Source organism: Melospiza georgiana, chromosome 5 (assembly GCF_028018845.1).
Source record: "Melospiza georgiana isolate bMelGeo1 chromosome 5, bMelGeo1.pri, whole genome shotgun sequence".
Taxonomy (NCBI): Eukaryota; Metazoa; Chordata; class Aves; order Passeriformes; family Passerellidae; genus Melospiza; species Melospiza georgiana.
In genome coordinates this window covers 33,229,769-33,247,842 of record NC_080434.1, presented here as the reverse complement: position 1 = coordinate 33,247,842, position 18,074 = coordinate 33,229,769, and the positions used below count along the sequence as shown (strand labels likewise).

The following is an 18,074-nucleotide window of genomic DNA, read 5'->3' as shown; positions in this document are numbered from 1 at the left end:
CACCGCTTGGGAGGGGGCGTCTCCGGGACCACACGCTCGTGTCCTGCCTGCGGAGCCTGGACAGCCGTGGGCACAGCAGAGAGCCAGGCTGCTGCTTCAGATTGCCCTCCGAATTTGTAACCCAGCCCTTTAAGGCAGATTGGTGATGCATTCTCTTTTTAGCTGTATCGAGTTTGTGTATCTCAGGAAGGAAGAAAACCGTGGTGTGTGCTCGGTGAGACCGTTTAATCATGATTTTGCCCTTAACCCGGGGCTGATAGCTGTGTTAGTGAGCAGCCGGCTGGTACCGGGGGACCGCAGCGTGTGCCCGGTCGTGGGGAGTTTTTGGAAAGCCCCAGCGATTACGCAGCGGTGCCCATTGTCAGGTGACGATGCCATCACAGTGCCCCAGCTCGCCTCTGATGAGCGTGCTGCTGTTTGTAATGGCTTGGAAGCCTGAAACGTGGGGATGTAGCACATCTTGCTTTCCCCTGGAAAAAGGATTTTGGGTTGATAAACAGTTTAATAGGAGGACAAGGATTGAATGCACTGAGGACTAAAAGCCTGACAGGACATCTGTGCAGTGCTCTGCCAATAAAAATTGGGGAAGAAGGAGAGGTGATGAGTTTCTGCAGATGCTGAGGTTCTGAGTGCCCTTGCTGTATGCACCTTTTGGTTTTAGAGCAAGGAGGCCCCAGCTTCTCATGCCTGACCCTTTTCCAGTAACTCCTGAAATGCCACTCCACCAAGCAGTCTGGCTTGGTCCGTTTGATGCTGCCTAGTTAAGTCAGCAGTGTCTTATATTGTCTTGCTGAATAAGGCAAGTGAAATTGTGGTGGGGATTTAAGCTTTAAAATAAATTTCCAAGGGATAATTTCATTTCCATTTGACAGCTACTTTCAGTGACATTAGCCCTTGGGTTTGGATTCGGCTTGCCAAGTACTTAGTCACGCAGTGGGATACGAGACAGAAGTTTCAAAGGGAGAAATTTAGCATTCCCTCTGAAGCATATCCCAGGGCTTCAGGGAGGTGAGTACTGGGTGAGCGGGAATTCAGTTGTCTTCCAATTCCCATGTTCTTGTGTGTTACACTGAGACCTTCCTTGGTCTCACTCCTGTGTTTTTTCAAGGTGTAATTACAGTCAAGTATCAAAAATAAATGCAAAAGAGCAGCACTGTAACAACCTTCCTGGTAAATGAAGGTTGCTGGTTGGCTGTTTGGGAGTGTATTTGGTTCCAAGCTGTATTTTGAACAGAGAAGGTCAGGAAGAGCGTTGACAATAGGAAAGCTGACACAGCTGTATCTTGGTGTTTGGTGTGGTGCTCCTGCATCAGCACTGCTGCTGTGTCTGCAGGGTGTGCACAGGTCAGGGGGACAGGAGCGTGGGCTTGTGTCCCTGGGAGTGTCTCCAAAAACAAAACTGATGTGCAAAGGTAGGCATTATGAAGAAGGAAAAAACAAGCTGTGGAATTCTTCCAAAGGCATAACAAAGAGGGACAGTTTTCTCCTTAGAAATCAAGAGATGTAAAATATATGTTGCACTAAGTACCAAATCAAACAGCTTGTTGGATTAAGATTTGAAGCCTTCCATTTGCTGTCCCTCAGCTCTTGCTGCTTCTGGAGAGTTTTGTCCCTGGCCTCTCTTCACCCTGTGATCTGCTGTGCCCCCAGCCCTCGAGCAACCATCCTGCCTTCAGTCACAACAATTCCAGTCTGCACAGAGCTGGAGCTTGAGAACAGCTAAGCAAAACTTTTCTTCAAATTAAAAACAAGTAGCAGGTACTGAGTTGCTTGCAACTGGGTATGTTCCATATAACCTGTAGCATGGCCACTCAATTTAACAATAAAAGCAGTTAATACGCTTTTTCAGTGGGTTGAAACAATTCTGTGTGTATATGAAAATAAGCAGATTCTGCTGCTTACTGTAAAGCTGCTTGGATTAGAGAAAGAACTCATTTTTTTTTAAACAGGCTGTATTCTTAATAAGACTCTCAGAACCTTACTGTCCTCTGCAGGCCCCTCAGAATTAAATGTGACATTGGTGGTTGTTAACTTTGTTTGCTTGCAGTGCGTGTGACGGTCTTGGAGGCAGCTTTAGGGATGGAGGTAAAAACCACCTGGACTGTAATTCTGTTTAATGTTGAACAGAGTGTGTGTATGGATGGCATTGAACACTGCTCTCAGCTGTGGGGAGAAGTTCCACAAAATGGCCTTTTTTTAGGCTTTTTAACTGGATGTTAAATTTCTATCTTGAATAATCATGAGGAGCTTCACAATAAGGGCTGTGGAAATTTTTGTCCTCATGAGATCACCTTGTAGTAGCATCTAGAAGGAATACATGTGCTAACTTGAGAGAACTTTGAGGAATTACAGTATTCCTCTCTTTATTAATCCTCCTCGATTTGCCCTACGAGCAGCAATTGGAATTAGAATTTATAATATGTGAAGATGAAATTATCTTTTCTATAGGGCAGAAGCTAATGTCAGATTTTTTTCTTCTTTTTTGACCAGTACTTTAAAAGCTTTAGTTTCTGGCATGTGCTTGTGTAGAATGCCCTGACAAGGAGTTACAGACATCTTCAGGAAAAGCAAATGTTCTTCTTAAAACCTCCTGCCCATTAATCTGTTGCACTGATTACTGAATCATCAGTCAGATTTTACCTTTTTTCTCCATTTTCTATCCAAGTGTTTTTCGTACCTCAAAATGATGTAGGGAAGCAGCATAACCTTACTGATAATGCTTTTGTTGTGCTAACTGGCAACAGTTAACCTGGGTTTAGGGTTTCTCCAGTAGTGTGGAATAGGAACAGTAAAGTCATGGGAGAGGTGGGATTTTTCTGTCCCTTGGGCCTTTCCCATTAGAAAATAAATCTGAATTGTACTGGGAGTGGCAAGGTCCTTTCAGATGTGGACAGAAACCCATGTGAGATGACTGTATTTGCAAAAAGCCTCTTAAAACGCATCTGGTGATAGAAACCCCTAAATAGATGAGAAGTTTGAAGGAGCTGGAGACATGATTTAACAGAAGAAATGTGAAGTCAGTAAATGCAAGTTAGATGAATTACAGCGTGTTTGTGGTTATAAATCTTGGGAATAGCAGTTAGGTCATGTAATCCAGACTTCAATGCAGAAATTACTCTTAAGAGTTATTTTCTTTGCTCTTTTAAGCTGTGTCAGTCTAACTGAAGTCAGAGCTGGGGAGCCTGGGGCAGGATTCTGTCCCTCAGAGGTGGCGAGTCACAAGTGCTGCAGGGAAACCACTTGGGTGTCAGCTGAACTGGGAAGTGAAAGATGGGGAAAAAACCCCAAGGGTTTGGGCTTTTATTTTCTTGGTATAAACTGTCAAGGACTAACATAGGGTGAGAAATTTCCCGTAGCAGTTAGTCATGTGTTTCCCTCTGAAAACAGGCTGGTTGTGCAGAAACATTCCATACAGCAGCAACATAGAGAAATCAGGTGATTATTTGATGGCAATCATGTGGGGATGGGAGCAAGACTCAGGGTGGGATTAATCTGTGACTTCATGTGATGCACATGGCTGTTTGTTTGTCCCATAGGTGTAATGGAGAGTGGGCTGGGAATTTCCAAATTGTCTGTACTTCTTTATTTCCTTCTGATTTCTGGCAGATCTTAGACTGCTCTTTTCTTCTGTAGGCAAGGCTTTCTGTGTATATGTGTTTATTTAGAGATGGAATGTTTATGCAGGGGTTTTAAAAGAAATGGTTTTTTGTCCTGAGTAGATGGTTCCTGGCATTCCAGGCTGCAGACAGCCGGTGACTTCCCCGATTTTGGGCTTGCAGGGTGTTAAGAGTATGATGCTGAAACCCTTTGCAGATCCCTTTTCTTTGTTAACAATTAGTGATCCATCATGTTGGCAAACGTAACCTGAAAGAATTAGTTGTGTACCTCCCATAACATGAACAGCATCTACCTAATTTTCTCCCTTGGCCTCTTTATTTGCTATTCAACATATTCCTAAGGTAAAGAATATCAGAATGCAGTTCAAGTGTAGTAATGCTACCAGAGGTGCCCCTTTCATAATAAAGGAATATTTCTCCAGATTTGGGCCAATGCTTTCCCAGCAGCAGGGCTGACTGGGCAGCATCACTCAGGACTTTCTGTATCAAGTTCAGTTTTCATTTCCCAAAACTGATGCCTTGGGTTTTTTAAGGTTATTTTACTGATGGCTCAGTCTCTCCCCATGAGTTTGTTTAAAATTTCTGTACTTAAAAATAATTTTAGAAGTCCTGACCTATTGAAAAATGTGTGACCTTTTTTTCCTGATGGAACAAACGCTTCCCTGTGAGGGTGGTAAGGCCCTGGCACAGGTTTCCCAGAGAAGCTGTGGCTGCCTCATCCCAGGAAGCGTCCAAGGCCAGGTTGGGGCTTAGAGCAACCTGGAATAGGGGAAGGTGTCCCTGTCCATGCAGGGGACAGAGGCAGGGGGTGTTGAATGGGATGAATGTCAAAGCCCCTTCCAACCTAAGGCAGTTTGTGATTCTGTAATTTTATTTAATCTGTCTTTGGAGGAACTTGATATCCAGAGGCTGTGTGTGAGATGATGTTCATTAGTTCAGAAAGGCTTAGACTCCCAGCTCTATTTTAGCCCAATAACTTCAACCCTTAAAAACCAAGTAAATGTTGAGCAGCATTGTGAAATAATTTTGATGCTGTTTCATTCTCCCAGGATTTACTGGTAAAAGCTTTCTTTGGCTTGGGAAAGTATTGCCTCTCCTTCAGTGAGATACTGCTGCTGTGTCAGCCAAGAAAGTGACTGCAAACCCCTCTGTTGTCCAAATAACAGCTGGGATTTTTGTGATTAATGTATTAGAGACAAGTTCTCCAGTCCCTTCCTGAAGAACTGGCTTGAGCGTTCATTCCAATGGGACATTCAGTTCCATAATACTAATCTTCCTGGGAATCTGGTTGGAATGAGTTAATTGTGTTATGGAGACTTAAAAGCCTTGATTATCCTGTTATCTAAACTTCCTACATAGTGAATTAAATACTTTCCATCATAATCAAAAGTATTGAGTTTTTCACACCCCCAAAAGACCATGGAAACTATAGAATTTCAGGTCTTTGTTGTTCTGTGGGAAGATGTTTTTCCTCCCCCACTGTTGCTTGGTGGAATTTCCAGACAAGTGGGAAAATACACAATGTGAAAGAGATGAACTCTATGCAAAGTGCAGCTAGATGCATGTAGAATGAATGAAAATAGGAAAGAAAGTGCTAATTAAGTGTGTGCTTTTGTCTCTAAACCTATGCAAATGCCATAGTACCAGTTTAAATTCATGCAGTTCCTGCTAGGAGGAAGACAGGTTTATGGCTTGTAGAGATAGAAGAGAAGAAAATATTTGTGACTCCTCTGGATATTTCTCTGGGAGCTTTACGTGGGTTACTTGCTAAGGGTTAAAAATAAATGAGAAAGATGAAATTAAGCCTGTCAGTTGTCTCAGTGCCTGTTACCCAGGTACTGATAAATCTGGTTTTGATTGTATGTTCTTCCCTGTAGAAGACTTCCCTATTGTATGATTGTATGTTCTTCTCTGCTTTGGGTTAAGAAAAAAATCCAACCTCCCAATTTTAGATAAAAGACCTTGCAGTGGTGGTGTGTGGCTTTCCTTACTGGGTGCAGGGAGGGATTCCGGGATGATCAACATCTGGGGCTCCCGGCTCTTGCTGCGCTCCCGGGGCAGGAGGCGGGCGCTCTGTGGGAGGGAGGAGGGCCGGGCAGCCTCCGGACTTTGCTCAGATCGTCGGCACAGTTGGCTGGGGAAGGGGCCGGAGTTCTGCCGGGCTTTGGACGTTGTGCCGATGGCGGGTTAGCGCTGGGGAGCGCGGGTGCGTAAGTAGGGAGCCAACAGTGTCCAGGGTCCGGGGCTTTGTCTGGCTCGGCTCGCTGAGTTTGGAGCAGGGACTTGGTGGGCGTGCTGAAACCAGTTCTCCTTGTCCTGCCTGCTCCTCTCCCAGGATACCTCCCTGGCCCCGCCAAGGAGAGAGGTGCTCCCCTGACTGAGGCCTTGGGGATCGTCATCAGCCTGGGACCCATGCAGGGCTCGGCTGGGTCACCTCTGCGGGATCTGTCATTTGGGGTGAGGGTCATAACAGAGTTTAGGCTCTGCTGAACCTCTAAAATGACCTCAGTGTGTGTTTTCCCTGAACGTGCCTGCTTCCCACGTGTGGCTGTGTCCCTGCCAGCAGCTCCTCTTGCGGCTGGATGTGAGGAAATTGAAGGAAAAGCTGACATTGCATAAGTATCACAAGTTTAGTGCTTTTATCTTATAAATAAAGTAATGCTTTTGTTGCTTTTCTTTTTAGGATGTGCTTTACAAAAATTTTGCTTGTGTTAATGCAGAATCAAAACTTCTGCAGCTTCTCTGAAGCCTGCCCTGGTCTGACTCTGGGAGAAAAATGCTTTGCTCTATTGCTTTGTGCAGACTAATGAACCTTTTTGACTTGCAGATCTCTTGCCACTATGAATTAAATCTTGTATGATGCAAATCTCCCTTTCAGTTATGCTTTTCTTACACCTTGATTTTGAATCTTTCCTTTAGATCACGGCTTGCATGACGTTTTTCTTTCTTTTCCTTTCCTTTTGCTGTTTGCAAAGACTCTTGGGAGGATTTGACAGATGTGGTGGAGCAATTGCGCGATGATTCCGAAGGTGCGTTCCACACCCACATCTCACAGCTCTTGTTTGTGCTAATCCTTGGCTTCTGCACTATTATTTTGAGCCTGAGTGCAAAATGCAGTTAGCTTCCCTTTCCAGTGCCAGTAGCTGTGGCTTTCCTGCATTACCTTGGTGTTGCTTAAATAAATGTGTGCGGGTTTTTTTGCTATTTTGACCTGAAGTGGAGGTAGAAGAAGTAGATCAACAAGGGCTGTTTGCCTTCTCCTAAATGCTTTCAGAGGCAGTAACTTCCTGAGCCTGGCAGAAGCACGGCTTAAAAGGTTGCAGGAACATATGGAAGCTGAATTAAAAAAAATATTTCAGAAATCACTCTGAAGCTTTAGGTTTTCTGCAGTATTTCTGTCTAGATTCTTCAGATTTTCTGGCAGTATTTGCCAAGGCTTGGCAAAAATTATTCTAAAACTTGCATTGCTAGTTTTTTAAAAACTTGTAAAGTACTAAACGACAAACTTATTTATAGCACTTTTTCCTTGGTTTTTAAGAAACTGTGCAAATACGAAATAGTTGAATTCCCAATGTAGCAAGTGGTTAATCAGATTGATACTTTGATGATTAAATATAGCTGCTCCTGCTAGGGTTTCAGGTGTTTGCAGCACAAAAGGCTGATGTTGTCATGCACTGAGCACACTGGTCCTTGCTGTCATCTTCCACCATGGTGCCTTTAACTGCTATGCTGATTCTGTGCCCGGTGCTGCCCACAGCCTCCTCAGCCACAGGCAGTGTCCTCCTCTCCCGGCACAGCAGCCCGTGCTGCTTCCCAGAGAAGGGCATTTTCCAAGGTAGGCTTTTAGGAAAAAAGAGGGGCTTGAGACTTCTTTTTTTTTCACAAAACATAGTACAAGTTGTTTTGCATTTATTTTGTTGGGTGAGAGGTGTTTCTCTGCCACATGGAAGCAGCCGTGTTAAATTTACTTTAAGTTGTTGTTCCTGATGTAAGATGGAGAACAGTGATGAAATGCCAGTGAATTGGCATTGCTTGCTGTGGCTTTGTTCACTTCTCCAGTGTCTCATCGTTCCCTGCCATTGATCCAAGTTTTAGCTTCATTTTAGTTGCTTCTTCCTTCTTTTAGAGTATGAGGAATGATAAAATTTATTGTCACCAAATGAGAAGTACCAAGACCAGTCACAGCTTAACCCTTTGAGATCCTGTATTGCATTGACTCTTTCTTGACTTTCAGGTTCCTGGGTTCAGATTGTACCATTTAAACAAATGACAGGATTCTCGAATGCTTTTGGAAACATCTTCATGGAAGCAGCTGGTTAGAAAAGATGTCTGTTCTGTAGAAGCTGCAATATTTAAATAACAAAATGTCCTAAGAGGACATTCCTTTGTTTGAAACCCAAACCCTGTGGAAAGCCAAGCTCAAGGGCTGGGGATTTACTTTAAGGTTTGTGATGTGGGCTGTGTAGGAAAGGCCAGGCAAAGGTTTTGCAGTTAGAGGCAGAAGGAAGTTGGAGAAGGTACCAGCTCAGATGGAGCACACCAGGATTGCACTTGTCCCAGCTTAAAGGCAGCCTGACAGTTTTGCCATGTACAAGTCAGTCTTGCCTGCCTACCCTGCCTTCTTTAAAGCTGTGTGTGGGGCAGTACATAGAGCAAGAGTGTCAGTTACTTAGCATTTAATTCTTGGAACAAACCTTAGGGATTTTATCCAGTTTCACACTATATGAGCTAACTGGTTTTCAAGACGGGAATCTTGGATAAACTGCATGTGCAGAGCATAATTGCTCAGAGCAGACTAAGGAAGCAGAAACCTTGGATTAGTGTGATATGGTGAAAATACTTTTCAATTGAAATTAGCCAATAACCACGGCCAAAGGAGCATTTTCTTTGGTGCTCTCTTGTACAGTTCCTCTAATTCTGTGTTAGGGATGGCTTTCCCTCCCAAGCAGAGTCACTGTGGATAACTTGCTACCCAGCAGAGCAGCAGCCTTGGCCAGTGAGGAAATGCAATGAGAGAGGATGAGGAGGAGGTGTCTGTTATGGCAATCCTGTGCCTGACTCATTCCTGAGTCTCCATTCCCAGTGATGGTGACTCTTAGCTACACTGCAGGGCAGAAAAAGGATTGGAAATCCAGAGCAGCTCACGAGCTCAGGGTACCTCCAGGGCAGCCAGAGCCATCACCTTCAGGCAGCAATAGTCCTGACAGGCAGTGAAAACACCTCACAAAGTTCAATCATTCTGCAGTCCAGTGCTGCTCTGAGTGTTGCACTCCTAAATGAGTCCTTGGAAGTTCTCTAAACTATCGAAATCAATTTAGAGAAGGAGACTTCTTTAAATGTGGTGCTGCTTCCCTCTGAAGAAGAAGGGGAATGAGAGAGGTGCTGTCCTGAGCTGCTTTTGGAGGGCTGAACAAATGAGCTGTGCTCTTAGGTTTGGATGCTGGCACTGCCCTGGCTCTTCCCCCTGCCTATGCTGGGTTTTCCCAGCCCACAGTGAGGTGCACTCGGGTGTGGGTGTGTTAGCTGGGCTCTTGGCTCTCTCTCTGGCTGGTGGATGCTGACAGGTGCCTCTTGCGTAGATCTGTAGTCTGAGGTGTCCTCAGATCAGGTCTCTGCTGCCAGAAGTAGTTAATTGACTCGAGGTGGCAGCTTGGTTCAAGGGTCCCTGGCTGTTGGCAGCAGCCCTGGATAAGCAGGGGATTTACAGGGGTGAAACTGCCTGTACCTGAGAACTGGAGCTCAAAACTTGGGTGTGAGTAGCAGGCCTAAAGGTCTGGATGTTTATAATGTGGAAGAGGAAGAATATAATCCTGGGACATCTGTGAATTTGGGGGTTTAGTGTGACCCATCAGGAGCCATGAAGATCAGCTCCTCACTGGTGAAAACCAGTGGCAGTGTTAAAACCAAGAGAGGAAAGTGGGAATTGGCTCCACGTTACATCTAAGCTTAAAAAAATAGTCTTGAGGAAGAGAGATACAAGTTGGGATAGAGAAACATGTTGCTGGATTAAGTGTGAGAGGGTCCAGTGTGATCCTTAGATGGAAGAGCAAAGCACAGGTGGAGGATTGTTACTGGTTTGTAGCTGGGGATGTGAGTTGGAACAAGTGATGGTCAGAGACACCTTGTCAAGGGGCCAAGCACAGGACGAACACCAGGCTCCAAATGTGTCTTTTGTGAAAGCAGGGAGCTGCTGTAGTTATTTGAAGTATTAAGTCTCCTTCAGTATGATACATTGTCTATTGCCATGCCACCGTGGCTTTGGCCCTAAACTGCTAGTTGGTGTTGATTTTTCTCCACAAAAGGCCTGTAGAGTGCCTCCTGGGAAACTCACTGCCCCAAAAATGCCTTCAAAGCTGAGGAAAAGCAAGAGCAAGGTGGGGTGTTGAGTGTAATAAAGGCAGCTGTTGTTGCTCAGCAGCAGTTTCCCTGCTTTGTTGCAGACCCCAATTACCTCATGGCCAACGAGCGCATGAACCTGATGAACATGGCCAAGCTGAGCATCAAGGGGCTGATCGAGTCCGCACTGAACCTGGGCCGCACGCTGGACTCGGACTACGCCCCCCTGCAGCAGTTCTTCGTGGTCATGGAGCACTGCCTCAAGCACGGCCTCAAAGGTACAGCCTGGGCACAGCCCGCCCTGGGGAGCAGCAGAGTGGGTGAACAACAGGGCTCTGCAGCGTGCACGGGACACAGGGTAGGCTGGCACAGTCACTGCTGTCACCACAGTGCACTGGGCAGGCCAGAGCAAGGCACAGAACCTGCTGGAGGGGAGGCTGAGCTGTGGCAGGTGCTTGCCGTGTTGAAAACAGCAGTTCAGTTGTCCCAGGTGTAAGCCAGTGATCAGGGACTCAACTGGCTTTTGGCAAGATTGTGACTCCCTTTCCTGCGCTTCCTTGTGCTCTAGCAGTGCATCCCCTTGCTGGAAGAGGAACTGCAACCCCAGAGCTCCTTTCTCAACAGCCCTCTCTAAACAGAGGGTTTCGGCTGTGTGCAGCTCATGGCTGAAGCTGATTTTAAAGCAGAGCCTGTGCTTGACTCTGAAATCCGAAGTCACAGCTCAAATGGCCAAGTATGGACTGGCCTTCAGGTGCTGTCCTTGTGTCCTTGTTGCTGGAGATGGGAAGCTGAAGGGTGTGGGAAATGGTGGGTCCTTCCCATCCAAACCATCCTGAGATTCCAGGATACCAAGTGCCTGTCCAGCAGCAGCCCCAGAGGAACCATTCTGGCAAGATTTGGCTGATTTGTTCACTTGTTTGAAAATGTGTTCTATCAGCACAGGTCTAACTGGATCATTTTTTATTTCTTTTTGTTTTTAGCCAAAAAGACTTTTCTTGGGCAAAATAAGTCATTTTGGGGACCTCTAGAATTAGTAGAAAAACTTGTTCCTGAGGCTGCAGAGATTACAGCAAGTGTTAAGGATCTTCCAGGGCTCAAGTAAGTACACTCCTTTATTGCACGAGTACGTAATATGGGTTTATTGTGAGAGGGATCCTGAAAAAGAGAAGGAAGGGCAAACAGAACCTTCAGGAATGCATCTGCCACCTTCTGCAGGTAAAAATGGATCATTGCTCTCTTACTCTCCATCAAGGATCTGCAGCAGGAGAGCACAGGATATATTCTTGCTCTCTTAGGAGCGTGGCAACTTATGGGCAGCAGTGCATTTACTGCTTGTGCCTCAGGCATGGAAACAGCCTTTATTGAGCATTTATGAAGTCAGACTCAAGAGGAGGGGAATTAACAGAAAGGTTATAACAGTTTAAATAGTTTTGAGGCTGATGTAAGCAATTCTTCTTATAAATAACTTCAGGTATAGTGTATGTGAGAGGAAAGCTTAGGCACCAAGCAGGAGGATTGTAGTTTGTATTCAAGAGGGGAAGCAAGAAGCCACAGCAAGCATATATTACTTGTAAAAGTTTCATAGGAATTTCAGACATCACATTCAGGCTTGCCTATTTCATGGTAAGAGAAACTGTAAGAAGCTTTTAGCCTGGAATAGAAAAAAATGGGTAAGGAAGCTTTTGTATGAGGATCAGGACTAAGGATGGAGTCATCTTTGCTGAAAGAATAGTTGGATAAATTTAAAAAATTACTTTGGGTTAGTATTTAGTCATGTTCATACAGACAGGTGCTTTTCCTGGAGGTGTGTGCAGGACTCCTGCAGCAGCTGACAGGACCAGTGAAGTGCCAGAGCTCCTGGTACCTCTTCCTGTTGTAGAGCGTTGCAATAGGAAATGAATGGAGGCAAAGAACAGTTTTAGGGTGCATTTCTAAACCTTGTGCTCACAGTGACCCTCGGGAAGTGCCAGGTCCTGTTAGTGAGTCAGGGGTGGGCAGTGCTGGCCATGGCTTCCTTGGGCTGCTGCTGCTTGTGCCAGGTGAGCTCAGACATCCAGGTCAGCCTGTTAGAGCCATGTGCTTCCTGTGGCTGGGAGAAAAGAGAGCAAGGACTGGCACTCGAGCCCATGGCATCCTGTGAGGGCATTCAGGGGCAAAGCACCTGAGGAGAATAGAACTGAGTTGGTGTTTCTGAGCTGCCTGGCCACATTCCACATTCCCATCCAGCTCCACCCACCCCAAGGAGTGGTGTTGGGCAGCTGTGCTGGTCTGTGCATGTTCCTGTCACTAGGACAGAACTGGTTGTGACTCAGAAGGTGATGAGCTGAAGCAGCTGATCTGTCTGGCAGCATCCAGCAGGGATAAAGCCAGGGAAGTCTTTTTAGTATGGCAAGAAAAACATGAGTTAAGAGACAGTGACAGCCTAATTGGTCTGCACCTATTTGTGTTTACATACCCTGTATTTCTCTGCACCAGTGCCAGCTCTGTCTTGGAAGTGCAGGAACTTGAGGTAGGGTGGGGCTATGAGAGCTGTTGGTGACTGTGCCTTGCAGGGTGTCTGGAAGGGTTTGTGTCTGGCCTTTGCAGGACACCTGTGGGCAGAGGAAGAGCTTGGCTTCGCCTGGCTCTGATGCAGAAGAAACTTTCAGAGTACATGAAAGCTTTGATTAACAGAAAGGATCTTCTCAGGTGAGTGCTGGACTCTTTCTCAGTTAGGTTCACTTCTGCTCTCCTGTAAGATCTGGATCATCTTTCTCATCTCACTGCTGTGTATCTCCTTCCCTACATCCCACAGTGAATTTTATGAGCCCAATGCACTGATGATGGAGGAGGAAGGTGCCATCATTGCTGGCCTCCTCGTAGGGCTGAATGTCATCGATGCCAACTTCTGCATGAAGGGAGAGGACCTGGACTCCCAGGTACTGTGTGTTCACTTAATGGGCTTGTTCTGCTCATTTAAAATGAAAAAATCATCGATTTTGCATAGCTTACTGATGTAATGAGCCCTTGCTGAAGTACAGCAGGTGCTGATGTTGTAACTCTGAACTTCCACACCTGGCAACAGTGCGTTGGCTTTAGAAACCAAGTGTTTAATGCAAAATGCAAATTTTCCTTCTCCAGGTCGGAGTTATTGATTTCTCCATGTATTTGAAAGATGGGAACAGCACGAAAGGCAGCGAAGGGTAGGTGCACACACAGTTGTCTTCATGCTCCCCTCTTGGGAATGTGTGTTCAGGTGTTCCAGGCTGCCCTGTTTCTTTTTTCCAGAGATGGTCAGATAACTGCTATTTTGGACCAGAAGAACTATGTTGAAGAGCTCAACAGACATCTAAGGTAACACATTTTTTCTTGGCTCTTTATTATCTTTGTAGAACAAAAGACAAAACGGCATTTTTAAAAACGAAGGAATTACTGTAGGATTTTTTATCTTCAACAGTGCTACAGTAAACAACCTGCAGGCCAAGGTGGATGCCTTGGAGAAATCCAACACAAAGCTGACAGAGGAGGTAAGTGTCATGAAAAACCACCAGGTGCTTTGGCCTTTGGGAGTTAGAGATTAACCAGGGAGGAGGGATTCCTTTCAGATGTCTGGTGTACAGAATGAGGAGTGTTAAACGATGGAACTGGAATACCTGACCTGCCAAGGAATTTCACTGGTGTCATTACTGAGCACAAGCTGGAAAATCAACTGTATGTTTATGTAAATTTGCAAAAAGTAAAGGAAAAAAATGTCATTATAAGTGAGGTGTCCAGGGTGAGCATGAGAAACAGCGGGTACATGAGGCATAGGTGCAGTCTGTGTTTTAACATGGATCTGCAGCTCATTACTGAAGGCATAAATGTCATTTAAATGTTTTGGGGTGAGTTCCCTGGCATATGAGTGGCAGGAGGTCTTACCTGGCACAGTGAGTGCCTTTTGGTGTGGTACCAGGAGGTGAATTGCAGTGGTGCCTGCAGTGGTTTTGGAGTTTGGTAATGAAGCTGCCAAGAGAAGTTGCAGCATGTGCAGAGCAGGCTATGGTGACAGTGCCTGCCTGTGTCACACATCACAGCCCTGTGCATTGGGCCTGAGCTCTGTCAATGACTCACACTCCCATCCAGAAGTTGTGTTTGGGTTTGTCACAGGACAGTATGGCTGATGCCTTGGAATGTCTCTGAGCTGCTCCTGTGTGTGAGTTACAAAGCCAGAAGGGGTTTCTGAAGTTCCTTTTGCCTTTGACCAAACACATTAATCTGTTGCTCTGCAGTGCTGTCATCCCTGGGAATTCCTCTGGGCCAGGTGTCTCGTCCCTAAGGATGCTGTGTGCTGCTCATCCTCTGTTTCCAGCCAAATCTTCCTCATCTGCTGGGGTCAGGAGAGAAAAAAAACAAGCCAAGTGTGTTTTTGGTGCGTTAACTATTGTGTTCTGTTCCCAGCTTGCAGTTGCCAACAACAGGATCATTACACTGCAGGAAGAGATGGAGCGGGTTAAGGAGGAAAGCTCCTACATCCTGGAGTCCAGCCGGAAGGTTGGTGTGCGTGTGTGGCTGTGTGTTTGTGTGTGATGGCTGAGCCCTGGGGCAGGCCCAGCCTGAATGCCTGGTTTGGAACAGAGTTCATTTCCTTGCCTGTCTCAGACAAACCCCCCAGGGGATTAGGGGAATGGCAGGTGGGCCCTGTGCAGAGGGAACAGATGGGCCCTGCCACGGGGAGTCCTGCCTGCCGATAGGGATGGAGCAGGGAGCGTGCGTGGAGCCGGGAGCTCCCACAGCTTACAGCTCACTGGGCAAGGCGTTCAGGGGAGGGAGGGAGACTTAATGTGTGGGGGGACAGGCAAATCAGGAAACATGAGTGGTACTGGTTTGTCCTGAATTATTGCAGAATTCCAAGTGTTGGGGAAAAGCCAGTAATGAGGTCAAGTGAGGGCTGGCAGTACCCAATACCAAGTGAACTGTGTCTGTTACCTCAGGCCACCAAGGACAGAAGTGCTGACGGGCAGGCACTGACTGAGGCACGGAAGCAGCTCAAGGAGGAGACTCAGCTGCGCCTGGTGAGGACTGGGGGGCTCGGGGCTCTCCCCACAGGGCTGCGGAGGGTCTTGTTCGATACATGCGTGGGGAGAAAAATGCGTGGGGAGAAAAATGCCTGGCCTCAAGGTATTAAGGAAATAATTTCTGCTTTGGGAAATAAAATCTTTCCTTAGACCCCTCCATCCTAAAGACAGGCCCATGCAGAATTCCCTGACTCTCTGCTAGCCATGCTGCACACCTGGCTGTAATACTGGACTGAAAACTGGGGAGTTGTTCTCCTTAAGGCACGTGTGACTCTGAAGCTGTGGCAGCAGCACGCTTGTGGGTAGGGACTGCGTAGGCAGAAGGGAAGGGTGGATACCCCTGAGTCATGAGGGCAGCTCCTGGAGATGCTGAGGGCTCCTTGTGTTCCAGGATGTGGAGAAGGAGCTGGAGGCACAGATCGGGATGCGGCAGGAGATGGAGCTGGCCATGAAGATGCTGGAGAAGGATGTCTGTGAAAAGCAGGATGCGCTGGTGGCACTCAGGCAGCAGCTGGATGATCTCAGGGCTCTAAAGCATGAACTGTCTTTCAAGCTGCAGGTAGGGAGCTATGGAAATGCAGGGAACTCCAGATGGAAGTGAGAACTGCTGTGTATTTATTCCTCCTGCCTGTTGGAGAGGTACTGGGTGTGTAAGGGTCACAGGCTGTGCAGTGCACTCCTATCTTTTCTGTGAGAACATGGGAACATGATGGAGGGTAAAGGTGAAGACAATTTCTTCTGAACAAAAATCCATCATGGTCCAGAAATTTGTGTGAGAGACAGGGAAAGCATTTTGGGTGGTTTTGTGGTGTGAATAGAGCCGTGGGAGCTTGTGTTCCAGCAGAGTCTGGTGTGCAGGGCCCCTGGTGTGACTTATGTGGGGTGACAAGCAGACTCCAAACAGCAACCCAATGCTCAGAATAGATCCCAAAATCAACTTGCCAGCTGGAAAGAGCTGCTTTGCTCTCCTTGAGCCAATGGCTTTGTTCAAAGCAGCTGAATTATAGTAAGATACTGGGTATTGGCAGGCACATGCATTTTCCATATGCAGGAAGCTTTATGGATGGTGGCATTGCCGTGTTGCAGGGTCCAGATGGAGCCTGCAGCTCTACGGCAAGACATTTGTCCTTGCAATACTGACCTGGCATTTGCTTTTCCAGCACTTTTTACTGCCTCTTTACCTTTTGCCCTGTTGTTTTGTGTTCCAAATGATTTATGGGGGTTTATCTGGTATTTACAACTCCTTACACCAACCCCCACTGCTCCTTTTCCCAGAGTTCAGACATGGGAGTGAAACAGAAGAGTGAATTAAACAGCCGCTTGGAAGAAAAAACAAATCAGATGGCTGCCACCATCAAACAGCTGGAACAAAGGTAAGACAGGAAACTTGAGCCAGGATCCACTGGTTTGTCCTTTAATGTATTGTCCCATGGATCCAGAATGGGCCAGGGAAGGGTCCCAGTGCTCTGTTAGACAGAGCTACCTGAGGGGAGCAGTGGGAGTAGCACCTCTGGGACCTGGTTAATGAGCAGTGCATTGCACTCCATTGGGTGCTCTCATTTTAGGGTTTCTGTAGACAGGGTGATTTTCTTTAAAACAAGTTTGTGTTTGAAAATGTTTCCTGATACCTACTCAGCTAATTCATGTGTTCTTTTTCTCTTGCTGTTCTTATTTTTTCTGTTTTCTCATCATCCTCATTCTGACTTACTTATACAGTGAAAAGGATTTGGTGAAACAGGCAAAAACCTTAAATAGTGCAGCAAACAAACTGATCCAGAAGCATCATTAGACATTTTTATGTCTGGCCACCTCACAGCTCTGACATCAGAACTCATTTATGAGGAGAGAACTTGAGAATTGCTAAAAGCAACTGTTCAAATGTTAATTGTCACCCAAAGTTGATTTGGAATTTGCTGAGTTTTTAAAATCAGTGAGTTTTTCTGCCAAGATGTAGTCAGGTATAAGGATCCCCAACCCTGCCATTTACCAGTAGCAAGGAGCTGGCCCGAGAGCGCCCCAGGAGTGGCTGAGGTGGCCGTGCCCGGCCGCTGCCGTCACCGCCTGTGGCAGCACGGGGCCGTGGCCAGCTTGGGACAGTCAGCTCCTTCTCTGTATTGCCCTTTTGTGAAGTAGACGAGAAATGCATCCCTGGAAGTTGTTGACAGTAGTTGTGTGCGTGCCCCAAGCCATTCCCTGTTCTCTTCTGTTCCGTGGGTCCAGCCCCGAGTCCGAGCCGAGCAGGCGCGACGCTGGCCCGGCACCGGGAACACCGGCCCTCCCGTAACCAGCCTGCCTGGATTCTGCCTTAGGGACCTGGGGGGAGGGTGGGGACTTATCCTTATTCCTTTAAACTTCATGTGTCCAGAATTAGTAGCTATAGGTGTCTTAGAGTAACATGATAGAGTGGTAAGTTCAGTGGAAGCCTCCTTCTCTTTGCATTGCTTCTACCTCTGCCAGGAATCCCTCCAGACGAACCCTGTGGTCCTTCCTGACCCAAGGAAGTGGAGGAGAGGTGTTTTGGGAGGTCTCTCCCCTTCCCAGAAAGGGAAGTTACCAGTTTTATAAAAAATAATCTGATCTTTGTTTAAAGGAAGCAAAAACACATTCAAAAAAAAGGAGAAGGAACCCAGTGTGCAGCAGTGGGGAGTGGAGATGGAAATTTGGTCCTTGCAGTTTACTTGTCCAAGTAGTTGGTGGCTGAAAAGAGTTGCCTTTTACACTTGTTGCATTTTCTTGTGAGTTTGCTTTGCTCAAAACAAATGGAATTTGCTAATGGAACAAGAGCTAAAGCTTAGAAATGCCTCTTAATAGGAAAAATAATTGTCAGTTTAAAACCCAGGTGCAAAATCTGAAGTAACTGTAGCTTGAACTATTATAAACTAACATTCTCTGATCACTGAAGTTCCTGTGCTGGCCTCTGGCAGGTTTTAGGTTTGTAAGTGCTCCTCAAGGTATTTTCCCTTTTGGAAGGTTGGATTTGGGGAGTTTCTGTGTCGAGTAAGGGTTTTTTGCTGTGGTGAGATGCCTGTAGTGGTTCTTTGGTGCCAGTCCTCCCTTTGACCTGTGGGACAGTGCTCCTTGTGGCTGT

At 46.4% G+C, this 18,074-nt stretch overlaps 1 protein-coding gene across 1 annotated transcript in view; it reads left to right on the top strand.

The window, feature by feature from the left end:
• Positions 1–18,074, top strand: part of RUFY3 (RUN and FYVE domain containing 3) — a 30,370-nt gene that overhangs the window by 5,976 nt on the left and 6,320 nt on the right. Inside the window, 12 exon segments of the mRNA XM_058024771.1 lie at positions 6,593–6,646; positions 10,058–10,231; positions 10,934–11,051; positions 12,540–12,641; positions 12,748–12,871; positions 13,074–13,135; positions 13,221–13,286; positions 13,390–13,459; positions 14,370–14,462; positions 14,903–14,983; positions 15,378–15,545; positions 16,262–16,359. Coding sequence (XP_057880754.1) covers positions 6,593–6,646; positions 10,058–10,231; positions 10,934–11,051; positions 12,540–12,641; positions 12,748–12,871; positions 13,074–13,135; positions 13,221–13,286; positions 13,390–13,459; positions 14,370–14,462; positions 14,903–14,983; positions 15,378–15,545; positions 16,262–16,359 — 1,210 coding nt within the window.